Genomic DNA, 14,547 nt, shown 5'->3' with positions numbered 1-14,547 from the left:
TGACAGAAGGTTCTGTTGGGTACTGTGAGATACCATATAGGACTAGGGAGTGGAGGGTTACCATAGGATGACAGAAGGTTCTGTTGGGTACTGTGAGATACCATATAGGACTAGGGAGTGGAGGGTGACAGAAGGTTCTGTTGGGTACTGTGAGATACCATATAGGACTAGGGAGTGGAGGGTTACCATAGGGTGACAGAAGGTTCTGTTGAGTACTGTGAGATACCATATAGGACTAGGGAGTGGAGGGTTACCATAGGATGACAGAAGGTTCTGTTGAGTACTGTGAGATACCATATAGGACTAGGGAGTGGAGGGTTACCATAGGATGACAGAAGGTTCTGTTGGGTACTGTGAGATACCATATAGGACTAGGGAGTGGAGGGTTACCATAGGATGACAGAAGGTTCTGTTGAGTACTGTGAGATACCATATAGGACTAGGGAGTGGAGGGTTACCATAGGGTGACAGAAGGTTCTGTTGGGTACTGTGAGATACCATATAGGACTAGGGAGTGGAGGGTGACAGAAGGTTCTGTTGGGTACTGTGAGATACCATATAGGACTAGGGAGTGGAGGGTTACCATAGGGTGACAGAAGGTTATGTTGGGTACTGTGAGATACCATATAGGACTAGGGAGTGGAGGGTTACCATAGGGTGACAGAAGGTTCTGTTGGGTACTGTGAGATACCATATAGGACTAGGGAGTGGAGGGTTACCATAGGGTGACAGAAGGTTCTGTTGGGTACTGTGAGATACCATATAGGACTAGGGAGTGGAGGGTTACCATAGGGTGACAGAAGGTTCTGTTGGGTACTGTGAGATACCATATAGGACTAGGGAGTGGAGGGTTACCATAGGGTGACAGAAGGTTCTGTGGGGTACTGTGAGATACCATATAGGACTAGGGAGTGGAGGGTTACCATAGGGTGACAGAAGGTTCTGTTGGGTACTGTGAGATACCATATAGGACTAGGGAGTGGAGGGTTACCATAGGGTGACAGAAGGTTCTGTTGGGTACTGTGAGATACCATATAGGACTAGGGAGTGGAGGGTGACAGAAGGTTCTGTTGGGTACTGTGAGATACCATATAGGACTAGGGAGTGGAGGGTTACCATAGGGTGACAGAAGGTTCTGTTGGGTGCTGTGAGATACCATATAGGACTAGGGAGTGGAGGGTTACCATAGGGTGACAGAAGGTTCTGTTGAGTACTGTGAGATACCATATAGGACTAGGGAGTGGAGGGTTACCATAGGGTGACAGAAGGTTCTGTTGGGTACTGTGAGATACCATATAGGACTAGGGAGTGGAGGGTGACAGAAGGTTCTGTTGGGTACTGTGAGATACCATATAGGACTAGGGAGTGGAGGGTTACCATAGGGTGACAGAAGGTTCTGTTGGGTGCTGTGAGATACCATATAGGACTAGGGAGTGGAGGGTTACCATAGGGTGACAGAAGGTTCTGTTGGGTACTGTGAGATACCATATAGGACTAGGGAGTGGAGGGTTACCATAGGGTGACAGAAGGTTCTGTTGGGTACTGTGAGATACCATATAGGACTAGGGAGTGGAGGGTTACCATAGGGTGACAGAAGGTTCTGTTGGGTACTGTGAGATACCATATAGGACTAGGGAGTGGAGGGTTACCATAGGGTGACAGAAGGTTCTGTTGGGTACTGTGAGATACCATATAGGACTAGGGAGTGGAGGGTTACCATAGGGTGACAGAAGGTTCTGTTGGGTACTGTGAGATACCATATAGGACTAGGGAGTGGAGGGTTACCATAGGGTGACAGAAGGTTCTGTTGGGTACTGTGAGATACCATATAGGACTAGGGAGTGGAGGGTTACCATAGGGTGACAGAAGGTTCTGTTGGGTACTGTGAGATACCATATAGGACTAGGGAGTGGAGGGTTACCATAGGGTGACAGAAGGTTCTGTTGGGTACTGTGAGATACCATGTAGGACTAGGGAGTGGAGGGTTACCATAGGGTGACAGAAGGTTCTGTTGGGTACTGTGAGATACCATATAGGAGTAGGGAGTGGAGGGTTACCATAGGGTGACAGAAGGTTCTGTTGGGTACTGTGAGATACCATATAGGAGTAGGGAGTGGAGGATTACCATAGGGTGACAGAAGGTTCTGTTGGGTACTGTGAGATACCATATAGGACTAGGGAGTGGAGGGTTACCATAGGGTGACAGAAGGTTCTGTTGGGTACTGTGAGATACCATATAGGAGTAGGGAGTGGAGGGTGACAGAAGGTTCTGTTGGGTACTTTGAGATACCATATAGGACTAGGGAGTGGAGGGTTACCATAGGGTGACATATAGTCATTAAGTGCATTTGATACGTGACGGAATTAGGTACTATATGGTGCAGTAAACTGAATGAATTAAATTGGCACATGCATCCCTTTTACAGTTTTTTACAATCCCTTTGGCACTAACTTCAGAACCTTGTGGTCATTTTTCAAACCTCAAAACTCAAAACGGTCATCACTTGTAACACAGGCTGTCCAATGTTCAAAACATTGCTTTGTGCATTCATATCTTTAAAGAAACATTGCACTTGCAGAATCATCGTTTCAAATAACTCATTTATCATGAAATACCAAAGGAACATTCATTTAGATCACCCACATACAAGATACCGATAGTTTCACTGTGTAGTTGTTCGTACAATCATTAAATATTGCAGTACAAAATATGTGATACATGTTTCATTATGGTACTACACATAAATACATCACTGTAAAAGGACTAGTAAAGAGAGGACTACAGATATAGTGGAATCATTGAACAAAATCTGAAATTTATTGATGAAATACAATAGGTTTCTTTGAATCAAAGCAAAAATAATTAGCTACAAAAAAAAAAAAAAAAACGACTGTACTTCTGTATTTCCCTCAACTCTGTGGATTTGGCCTCAGGTTCATCACAATGGATGTTTTCCATTTTCCCAAACATCTTGGGAAGAATCTTCGGCAGGGCGAATCCAGGCCTGACACAAGTCTGCAGTGATGTCATTGCACGTGTCATCCATGGCCTGGAGAAGGGTGGCTTGTTCGTGAGGGTGCCTATCATATACCTTCCACCTCCATGTGGAGAAAAATTCCTCAATCGGGTTTTAAGAAAGGAGAGTACGGGGGTAAGTACAGGGTGGTAAATTGTGGATGGGCCTGAAACCAGACTTGCACCATTTGAGCATGGTGGAACCTGACATTATCCCACACAATGACATGGGTCATGCCATCTGCTCTACAGACCTGATTTAGCTCATCAAGGAAGGTTACATTCGAACAGCGATTCATGTGGCTGCCTGCAAATACATAGAGTATATAGAGTAGAGAGCTTTAGATGTTGTTCGACCTAACATTAGAACGGGCAACATGCGTAATCTAAGCAACTTTGACCGTGGTATGATTGTTGATGCCACACATGGTGATTCCAGCATCTCAGAAACAGCTGCCTTCATGGGATTTGTATGCACTACAGTCTCTAGAGTTTACAGAGAATGGTGCGATGAACAAAACACATTCAGTGAGCGGCAGTTCTGTGGGAAAAACACCTTGTTAATGAGAGAGGTCAGAGGAGAATGTCCAGACTTATTCAAGCTAACAGAAAGGCAACAAATGCTCAAATAACAGCTGTTTAAAACAGTGGTTTGCGGAATGGCATCTCTTAACACACAACACTGTGAATAATTCAGGCTGTTGTGGAGGCAAAAGGGGGTCCTACCCAGTACTAGATAGGTGAACCTAATAAAGTGGCCGGTGAGTGAACAGTAATGTCAAATCTGAAAACATGGTCTGGAAAAGTGGTACATGGGACCATAGAAACAGTGTCTAATAAAGAATGATGATGAAATATTACATCCATAGATAATGTATTCAAATTGGTTCATGTTCCATGGTAATTGGTGTCAATGGATCTTGTTATCCTGAAACTTTCATGATCTAAACATGGAACATTGATTGTCAGTTTCCATAAAACTATGGAGTAAGAGTAATGCAACAGTTACATATCATTTTGAGCAGTTGTATCAACTGATAGTTAGATCATTGTAATGCAATTAATAGGCAGTCATCTCAGATGTAATGTGTGAATTGCATTTTGAAATGGTAATACTTTGATGTTAAGTTGTGTCATTTTGAACAGGTGATTTTAGTTCAATGAACAAATTATCTTAGCTTTATGTGTATTGTATCCAAGCAATTGGAAAAAGTGTTATTTTTGAAAAATGTGCATTTTAATCATTGGTTGTGAGTTTGTGTCTAGAGTTTTGAAAAATTACATCAAGGTTCCGAAATTAGTGCCAAAGTGATTGTAAAAAACTGTAATAGCCTGGACTCATTTTGTCTGTAGGTGCAGTTTTCTTTGACTGATGAATGCGTCCCTTAGTGAAGAGCTTTCTCTGTTGAAGAATATAAAGGTAATGTTCCTGGCATCAGGTCAGTGGCATGTGTTTTACGGCCTGACAGTTTGCCTTGGCAGTGGGGGGAGACCACACTTAAGCTGAGGTGTAGTGCCACCCACTCTTTGTCACTGTGGAAAGGGTTCAGAACAAATTGGAAACACAGTCACGTCAGTCCTCCCTGCCTCTGTCTGTGTATGTCTGGGTGTTTTTGTGTGTGTGTGTGTGTGTGTGTGTGTGTGTGTGTGTGTGTGTGTGTGTGTGTGTGTGTGTGTGTGTGTGTGTGTGTGTGTGTGTGTGTGTGTGTGTGTGTGTTTGTTTAATAAAAAGAGAGAGTGAGTGGGAAAGAAAAAACTACAACGATAGAGAAAGAGAGAGAGAGGGAGACGAAAAGTTTGAAGCTATTTGAAAAAGGAAGCATTCATACACACTCCCTCACACACACATATGTACGCATACACACATGTACTTAGTGTCCTACCATCTTGCTCTGACTTTGTCATCTCCTCCAGCTTCTTCTGCTTCAGTGTGTCCACCACGTCGGCCAGGCTTCCTTTGCGGCGCTCCGGAGTTCCGAACACAGATCCGCTCAGCAGGTCGCCGCGCTCCCGGGCCCCCTCCTCAGGCTTGTGTGGGGAGGTTGAGTTATTCCGGAAGGAGTACAGGGAACATACTTTATTGCTGTCAGATTCCTGTAAGAAAACAGCAGTTGGGAGGGGATGGAGAAAGAGAAAGGGGGTTGGATTTAATCATTAGTATTTCCCTTTGTATTCTCTCTGTCTCTGAGTTTTATCGGCTGTTGACAGTTGATGTAGTCAAATGCATTGATTGCTAGTTCTTTGGTGGCCCAGGGCGATTTGGCCATATCAAATGACTCCTCTCTGGCTTTCATATAACAACAGCTCCTATCAAATGATATCTGGCAAGTGAAAATAGTGTAGTGAAATGATGAGGGACACTTTCAGAGGGCATAGCCATAATGTGTGTGTGTGTGTGTGTGTGTGTGTGTGTGTGTGTGTGTGTGTGTGTGTGTGTGTGTGTGTGTGTGTGTGTGTGTGTGTGTGTGTGTGTGTGTGTGTGTGTGTGTGTGTGTGTGTGTGTGTGTGTGTGTGTGTGTGTGTGTGTGTGTGTGTGTGTGTGTGTGCGCGTGAGTGTATGCTTGTGCTCAGGCACTACTTTACCTCCAGAGAATCTACACAGAGAAACCTCCCAACTATAATTTCTTAAATTGCGTTTGAGTGTACATTTGTGTTGGGGTGAGTGCTGTGTAATTTGTTCATTTTCGAGCGGAGGCGAATTCTCAGCTGAGTGCTGTGGGCCATCGTAAATCTGTGTCCTGTCTCAGGCTGTTGTTGTTTTTCAGTCCCACCTGTGTGTGGTTTAGTATTTAACTAAGGATCCTGTCTGAGACTGAAGGCTGGGTGCTCTCTGTACATGGAAAAGGAGCAGGAAGAGAATGAGAGAGAGAGAGAGAGAGAGAGAGAGAGAGAGAGAGAACTTGGGTCATGGCTCCTCAGACACAAGGCTGTTTTAATTATAGCTTGCAGAGAGTGAGGAGACAACAGGTAATTCTGAGTTGAACCCTTTTACCTCCATGTATCCTCACATCTGCTTTGTGTGTCATGTATAACACTGCCTGATCTGACATTTAACAACAAACAGCGCAATACCTTCAACACACACATAAAGGAGGAAGCCATTCTACTGAAGGACACACAGATAACGGTGAAAGTGAACAACCCAAGAAGAAAGGAACATCAAGAAGGTAGAATGATGAGAAGTGGGTGGGATCTGCTGATATTCCCAAAGAACATGGAGTGATGTACAGTACACTGGGCATTCCTGTTGCAATCTTTTATCCAAGCTTAATATCCTCAGACAGGCAGAGGCGTCAGAGAGGTGGTTCGGTTCAGTACCAGGGCCCGGGGTGGAGCGGCAAGGTCTACACCCAGCACAGGGCGGGCAGGATGGGGGTGATTATGCAGGGGTGGCTGTGGCTGTGCCAGGGCCAGTGGAGGGTGCTTGTGGGGAGTGGAGCGGCGCTGGGTTAATCAGCTGGCGCAGGTTCAGGGCACAGCCCACACAGACACATGGCACAGCAGTGGAGTCAGGTAATCAGCAAAGGCAACACTTTCAGCCTTCTCGCCGTCTGCCTCTCTCCCCCCTCTCTCTCTCTCTCTGTCAATCCCTCCTTCTCCCCTCTCACACTCCCTCTCCCATGTGCCATCTGTACCAAGTCAACTTGAGCTGACGGGATCTCGACACTTCACTTTTCCAATTTCAATGTTTACAATTTAATGGTAAAAAGTAATTGTCACGCAGGGCCAAGGCCATGGCAATCCACAGCCAACTGTGATGTGACAATGGTGGGGAAAACGAATGTTGCTAGCTTTGAAGTACATTTGTGTTCGTCTTTTTATAATTAACCTCCAGACTTGTCATGGCCCCATGTTCTAGTCCTCCTTCCTTGGCCTCATGTCGCTCCTCAGTATGAAACCACAGCCTGCCACCACCATCCATCTGATAGACTCTACTCAGACTAGAGCTTTGGGTTGTACTCTTCAATTCACAAGGCCTCCACCATGTCTCGCTGTATTTTCTGGTCAACGCAGAACAATCAACCAGAACAAGATCATTTTACAGCTGGCTTACACAGCTGTCTTATAGGAAAGGTTTTTAATATATAATAAAGGATTTATTGTGACAACAGATGTTATATATATATATTGGCTGGTTTTTCTCAAGTTAAAAAGGCAGCAAAAACTTTAGTTTTTCATATCTGGATAAAATAATAATAATTGAAGTAATGATCAACTGAAAAGGATTTAACATTATGCAAACTAAATGCAAGCATTTCCTCCCTCAGATCCAAAATGAACAGAATGAACTTTCATACGGATCCTTTCATTCTATCAAGAGGCTGTCGAGTGATTGCAGTGAGTAACACGAGACAATGAACAAAACATTCTTTCAAATACTATTCTAATTACCTTCATCACTAACGGCCCTGTGATCCAATTAGAGCCTGTCAGAAGAGCGGACCACCTGAGCAATCTCCTGACTGTCATTTACATACTGGACGGCAAGAACAGTGTCTCCAGAACGCCCAGCATCCTTAGAAAACAAGCCGGGACAAAGGGGCTGGGATGGGGCTGGGAGTGGGACGTGGGTGGGCAGGAGGAATGGGGGGCAGCGACTCTCTCCCAGCAGCCATTGCAGTGTGGAGGGGTGGCCCCTGGAAGGCTACTTCAGAGACCCTCTGGGTCTCTTTACTGCAGGCCCGTCTGTCACAAACAGCCACCTGCCTCCCCGGCTACAGCCCACAAGTGCCTCTGCTCTTCTCTCCTCTGCACACATCAAAGCAGCTCCACAGATTGTCTGGGGCCTGCTGCAGATGTACACAACAACACATATTGTGGGAGATGTTTCTTTGATGACAAAAATAATGCAGCCTGAAGAAGAAGCGTAGCAACATTCCGTTCTGTCTTAATTTATCAGACTGTGGTATTGAATTTTTATTGGGATGTTGTGTAGTGTAATACACATTTTACTGTTGATGTCACTGGGTCTGTTCAGCCTAATAATAACCTGTAGCTGATTATAGTTGGTTTGGTGCTGCCTATCTGAGGGTCCCAGGGTCCCTACGGCTTCACAGTATTAGAGACAGTACCCATGGCTGGGAGGAGGAGGGAGGGGCTGGGCATGTGAAGAGTTCCCTTTTACAGGCACAGAACAATGGGTGGCTGTTGAGCCTGTATCTTGGCCCCAGTGCATCCTGGTCCAGAGAGAGCCTCCAGTGAGGGAGTCAGGCGGCTGGGGGGCTGAGGGGCCCGGGCAGGCCCTCTAGAACAGATAGCCTCTCAGAGACTTTGTTCCACTGTCGTATTGTCTCCCTATTTATAGTTTCATCAAATCTGCGTGTGACGTTAAAATGCAACTCAATACGTTGTTGTCCTCTTCTTTTAGAGTGGGGAGGATCTCAAGACACTCATGAGAGCTTAGACTTCAAAGACAAGAGCTGGCAGAACGCATGGTCTTAATTCTTCATTGAAATTGTTCCGAGGCCTCTGTTGTGACCGTGTCCTTGTCAGAGAAATTCCTCTCTGCTAGGGCATAGTGACAAGACAGTTTTGTGTGTGTGTGTGTGTGTGTCAGGCTTACTCACACTCAGAGGCTAGACAGTGGTGAAAGTCATTAATGGTGAAGGTCACCAACAGAAGATTCATCTACCTCACCCCTGACAACGTTGGAAAACAGACCGCTGTTGTACAGAGACAATAATACGGTACCCTCTGAAACCTTCTGATGGCTTGCCTGTCACCTACAGTAAATAGTGAATGGTACACTGAGTCCTTACAGTAGACACTGAGTATTACAACAGTAAGGCAGCTAGCTATAGACCCTGTATCAGATAGATCCACAAAAAAACTGCCAAGACATATTACTCTTCTTTCTTTGGGATGTATGTTTTCTAGGAATTACAAGATGTATCAATGATTCCTCATTCCTACTTATATTATTTTAGCATTTTTTAGCAGTTGTAATATGTCTGCTAGTCAACTGGTCTACAGGGTGGTGTCTCTCACCATGCGCTGCTGGGCTGACACCATGCTGTCCCAGTCACTCTCTGGAGGGACACTGCTGAGGGGCTGCAGTTCGTCCATGGAGCCCTTGCTGTGGAGCAGGCTGTGCAGGGGCAGCTGGGGCGTCCCGTGGGCCTCGGCACTCTCCTCCTTATCCCAGGACAGGTGGTCCTGACTCATGGCTTCCTCCCCATCGGCGACGGAGGCAAACGGAGAGGTGGCTTGCTTGGAAGACATTATTCTGCTGTGGAAGAGAGAAAGAGAAAAAGACAACCGGTCAGAAAACTTCAAAGCCTCATAGTTAAAAGTCTGACAGTTTTATGACCCCGGGACGACAAAACAGCTGATGTCAAATTGTATTTACGACAGGTATGCTGGATGTTTCACCATCCTCACATCAACCTACACCTGTCGGTGCCCTGAAAAACAATGTTGGACCTGACTCAAAGTTGGAGAAATCCTATCAATGGTCATGTGGCCTGCTGAGGAGGTGTGAGAGCAGGACATGGGGCTTCTTCCAATCCTTTGTTTAATGTAAATGGTGGAGATGAGGCTGGAGCGGTGCCTGTGTCTGGGCCGGGCCCAACACTCCCTCCCTCCACCCAGCCAATGATTAGGCCGCTAAGAGGGTTACTATACCACATAACATGCTCTCATTGAAGCTCTAACACAGCCCCACATAGAGTCCCAGTCAATAATGACCCTAGATGAAGGTAAACATGACAACACTACTCTATCGCTCCAAATTCAGATAATGCCTTAAACCGCTTTTGTTTATGATAAACAATTATAAGGAGATGACGAGTCAAAGTAATGTGCTTGTCCTCTTCTTAATTAGCAGAAGAGCCTTAATTGATTGAATTGAACAGTTGACAGAACGATCCTGCCACCAAACACAACACCAACCCCAAGCTGCTTCCTTTCTACTTCCACTCTCTAAATTAGCAAACGATTAACTTTTCAGTGCTACACTATTTCTCCAGGCCAATAAATCCTACTTAAGCAGCTTGGAAATCAGATCCTGGCAGTGGAAGACAGAATTTACAAATCTGTCACACACTTTCATGAATATTACAGTGAAGAGTGTACTTGACATATCAGGTGCAAAGAAAACAAATGCTAACAGTGTTTAATTTTTTTATGTAGCTCAGCATTTCCCCTCATAGAATTTTACATCTAATTTAGCCTCTTCTTACAATTACAACGCCACCCTCATGCTGTGACCTACAATTACTGAAATGAATACTGTGCCAGAAAATCTAATTATACGATTGGTATTAATAAGATAATAATATGGCATTGCTACTGATCTGAAGTGGGGAAAAGGAGCCAGTCCATATCTACTGGTCATTTTCTTTTCCCCGTGCCCCTGATCTGCCTCTATCTAAGCTGCTGGGTATTTAACAATGAAAACAGCAGGTGAGCCTCAAGTCTAGGTCTCATCTCTGCTGTAGCATCTTCTATGACAGGGAGAGGCAGGGATGGGCAGGGGAAGACAGGGAGAGAGGGAGGGGAGTTCAAGGTGTGAGAAATCTGTCCCATTCTCATCTCTTCCACAGGGTCACTGTGACAGAGGTTTAGCCACCCAATTATCTAGGCTATGGCTGGAGGAAGGAGACAGAGAGGTTGGTATTCTAGGTCAAGGGCTGTGGTGTGATCGTGTCCTTACGTTGCCTGCTGGGAGGACCATGAGACAGACAGACAGACTCCACCGTACCTCACCAGACTCTGCCAAATTAATGGCATGGGGTTCACAGAGGGCTCAAAACAAACTTGACACAGGGAGAGATTAACACACAGTTTGGTGTTAGAATAATCTGATCAAGAGTCTATGGGCTTCAGACACTCCCCTTATGTGAGGATTGTGCACATCGCATGCCGCTGTTAGGCCCGACAGCGCTCAGCAGCCTCAGCTCCACTAAAGAATGACTAGTTCACTTGAAGCCGTGCCATCTTTTTACACACAGCGCTGAACAGCAGAGCAGACTGGCACTCTCAATGTGCACTGTTAAATACAGTTCATTAACTGAGTTCAGAGCCAGCACATTACTGTATTTCACAAGGCATTACAATAAAGAGTGTTGAAAACACATATACGTATTAGGACATCCAAGTCTTACAGGCTGGCAGGCAAACCCACCCACCCACGCACACACACACACACACACACACACACACACACACACACACACACACACACACACACACACACACACACACACACACACACACACACCCCCACACACACACACACACACACACACACACACACACACACACACACACACACGCACACACACACACACACACACACACACACACACACACACACACACACACACGCACACACACACACACGCACACACACACACAGAGGCACGTAGTTATATATCAGTATTTTTGGTGTTGGTTAGGGTGAAAATGGGAAAATGGCAGCCAATGTCAATCACCCAGGCCCCAGCAGCTGTGTCAACAGGGCCAGTCTGTCAGGTACCGTAGTGCTGGGAGGGAAGGAACCTCACTCTCTCTCAGATCGGCCTGTGATGTCTTCTGTTTTCTCTAGAGAGACCCAGCTCTCAATTTTAATCAGACAATAAATTGTTTCCTGTAATTATATGAGAACTAATTCTCAACTGGCCTACCTGGTTAAATAAAGGTGAAATAAAATAAATACAAATATCAAATAGAAAATGGTCTCGAAATTGAGAGTGTTAATTGGAAATCTAAATTCAGAGCAAAGTTCAGAACTTGCATGTTGAGAGTGATGGTGTGCTGTGAGGAAGATGGGGGTGGAGAGAGGTTTGAGAAGGGGGAGGGGGAGGGGTCGAGTTAGGAGATTCCGCCACATTTTTTATTCATGCATCCAAAAAGCCCGGGCCTCCAGCACAACAAGCTCCTGTCTTCAATGGAGTGCGAGAGTGACACAAAGCACTTCTTTTGTATGACACAGTAAATCAAGTGGTATTATTTTACCACTAAAATATTCAGTCTCTCAGGCACTTTTACCCCGGTCTCCAGCCATCAGTCAAGCTGCTGAGGCGTGAGAGAGACAGAGTGAACAGGGCTGACTCCATCCTCCTGTAACATGTGTCTACAGCAATCTTGTTAGAAAATGCAACAGATCTGCGGCAGGCTCCGTAACAGTATTTGTCAGTGGGTTAATAATTTATTAGCAGAGCTGGGAGGGCTGCGCTCAGCTAAAGAGAGCACAGAGCGAGGGTGCCCCACCCCCCAACCTCTCAGAGGCCCTATACAATACCAGCTCTCATTATTGAAGGGAGAGAGAGAGGGAGGGATATTGCAATAAGTCTCAGAAAATGTCAGAGGGCAACAATATGTACATTATATAGTCCCCAAAGCCTATGCTGGGATATAATGGTACACAACGTGAGCGTTTGATTCCAGAATTGTTTGAATTAAACAATAAAACATAAGGTGTTTCATAGAGTAGGAGAGCAGCTGGGGTCCAGGTCGACAGTGGTGATTGTGAAACATTGAATAACACTCAGAAAAAGGCTCAAAAAAGCAACCCGTTTTATACATTGTATTCTAACTACACTGCATTCTGCACTGCTGCTATTCCTTTACCCTTATCAATAATGTAATGTGTTTCTCTAGTAATGAAGCCCAATATTTGCCTTTGTGTACATTGAGCAGAGAGAATATGGCAAACTGAAGAGGCCTCTCTGGTGTGAATTCTTGACAAGCCGTCTCCCCTCATGCTTGATTACACAATAACAATGGACAGCTAACAAACCAAACTAATCAATAAGAGCAGGACATGTTGCCTGCCTTTTCCCAGACAAAACCCCAGTGACTTTGCAGAGGAAAGAAAGAGGAAACTGTGAAAGAGAGAAAGGGTCTTTAAATAGCTGACAATAGTGGCCACATCTAAAGGATTAGGAGTGAAGGCTCATATGGCCTGGAATGCTTTGAGTCATGAATTGTTGCCACTGATAATGTTTCATCACGCGACAACCTCTGTTTAATTGGTTAGCATTAGAGGACCCTAGGTCTTATGACTGGGCCGTGTGTCTGTGGCTATCGCATTTCCTCCTCTATCGTAACAAGCTCTGACTTTCAGCCCGCTGTCGCTGCTCTTTCACACTGCTGACCTTTTATAGACAATGGTGATAAGTAACTCCACACCAGCCCCCCCCACCCTTCGCCCATCGCCTGCCTCGCGCCCCACAACCCCCACACTTCTTCCCTCTCCTCCCAGCCTTAATCACAGGTCGCTTCAGCAGAAAAATATTAGCCCCCTTAGCCCCCTTACCCTCAGACACCACCAACCAATTTTCTTTGTGGGGGAATAAGGAAATAAGTTGTTAAAACAAGAGGACCATTGTTTGAGGACATAACGATGGGAACGCTGGATATGGTAAGAGGCTGCTTTATGACTGAGCTTCAGGTTTCCATGGGTAACGAAGTGCAGGCATACACACACACACACACACACACACACACACACACACACACACACACACACACACACACACACACACACACACACACACACACACACACACACACACACACACACACACACACACACACACACACACACACACACACACACACACACGCACACACCAACAAAGTCAAACTCAGGTGATTGCTCAATGCCTGTTTTTTCTATAATCTAAAGTTATTTGAAAACAAAGGCATTTCAATATAAACTGACAATTGGGTGAACATCTAAAAAGCATGACGTCTTTAGACAACATCGACCGGAACAAAGAGATTAGGTCAAATATTAACATTACATCATACTAACAATGGAAAACACAAAATGTAAATATGAGCCGTTATCGCAGGCCAGCACAAGAGCCATTTGGTGCACCTAATGAAATATCATTGTAGATGTAAATGCATTACACACCATGCTGGTGAAGGCACTGTGAGAACATGGTCAGAGCATCACTGTCTACACAAAGACGATACAGGCTTTACTCCAGAGCACAAGTCAGGGCTCACACACATAGTGGGAGAGAGAAAGAGGTCATATACGTTATAGTATTCAATTTAGTTTAAGCAATCTACAATACATTCAAAAACTGATTTGAGGACTGAAGGCCATATTTCCTTACATTTGAAAATATCTTTTGAATTTCCTTTCAATAGACACTCCATATTGTCTATATTTTACAGATGGATAGAGCCAGGCTCATATGAGCCTGAGACTGGCTGTACAACGTACAAAGGGGGAAAAAATCTGTCTTCCTCTAGAGGTCTTTGTAACCTCCTATTTCCCCACTGTTGTCCCAGGTGACATAGCGGGGATCCACAGGGTCTTCACCTGGCATAATAACATGTTGCTCCCTCACAGCTCCCAGCTGGAAAATTACTGACACACTCACTGCCGTTTAGCACAATTAAATGATCGCCTTCCATTGTGACTGTGTTTTAGATGAGCCTGGCACCCCATACATAAACATATAATAATGATTCAGCTTCTACCGCTCTCCTTCCCCCTCTGCATAAAGCACACACACACACACACACACACACACACACACACACACACACACACACACACACACACA

The 14,547-nt window shown here is 45.2% G+C and overlaps 1 protein-coding gene across 1 annotated transcript in view; it reads right to left on the bottom strand.

The window, feature by feature from the left end:
- Nucleotides 1-14,547, bottom strand: part of LOC135543782 (transcription factor SOX-6-like) — a 94,743-nt gene that overhangs the window by 78,748 nt on the left and 1,448 nt on the right. Inside the window, exons 2-3 of the mRNA XM_064971146.1 lie at nt 9,005-9,245; nt 4,900-5,110 (exon numbers count right to left, since the gene is read on the bottom strand). Coding sequence (XP_064827218.1) covers nt 4,900-5,110; nt 9,005-9,245 — 452 coding nt within the window. The remainder of the gene's footprint in view (nt 1-4,899; nt 5,111-9,004; nt 9,246-14,547) is intronic.

Source organism: Oncorhynchus masou, chromosome 1 (genome assembly GCF_036934945.1).
Source record: "Oncorhynchus masou masou isolate Uvic2021 chromosome 1, UVic_Omas_1.1, whole genome shotgun sequence".
Lineage (NCBI taxonomy): Eukaryota > Metazoa > Chordata > Actinopteri > Salmoniformes > Salmonidae > Oncorhynchus > Oncorhynchus masou.
The sequence above is the reverse complement of the archived record's forward strand: the minus strand, read 5'-3'. Positions and strand labels throughout refer to the sequence as shown.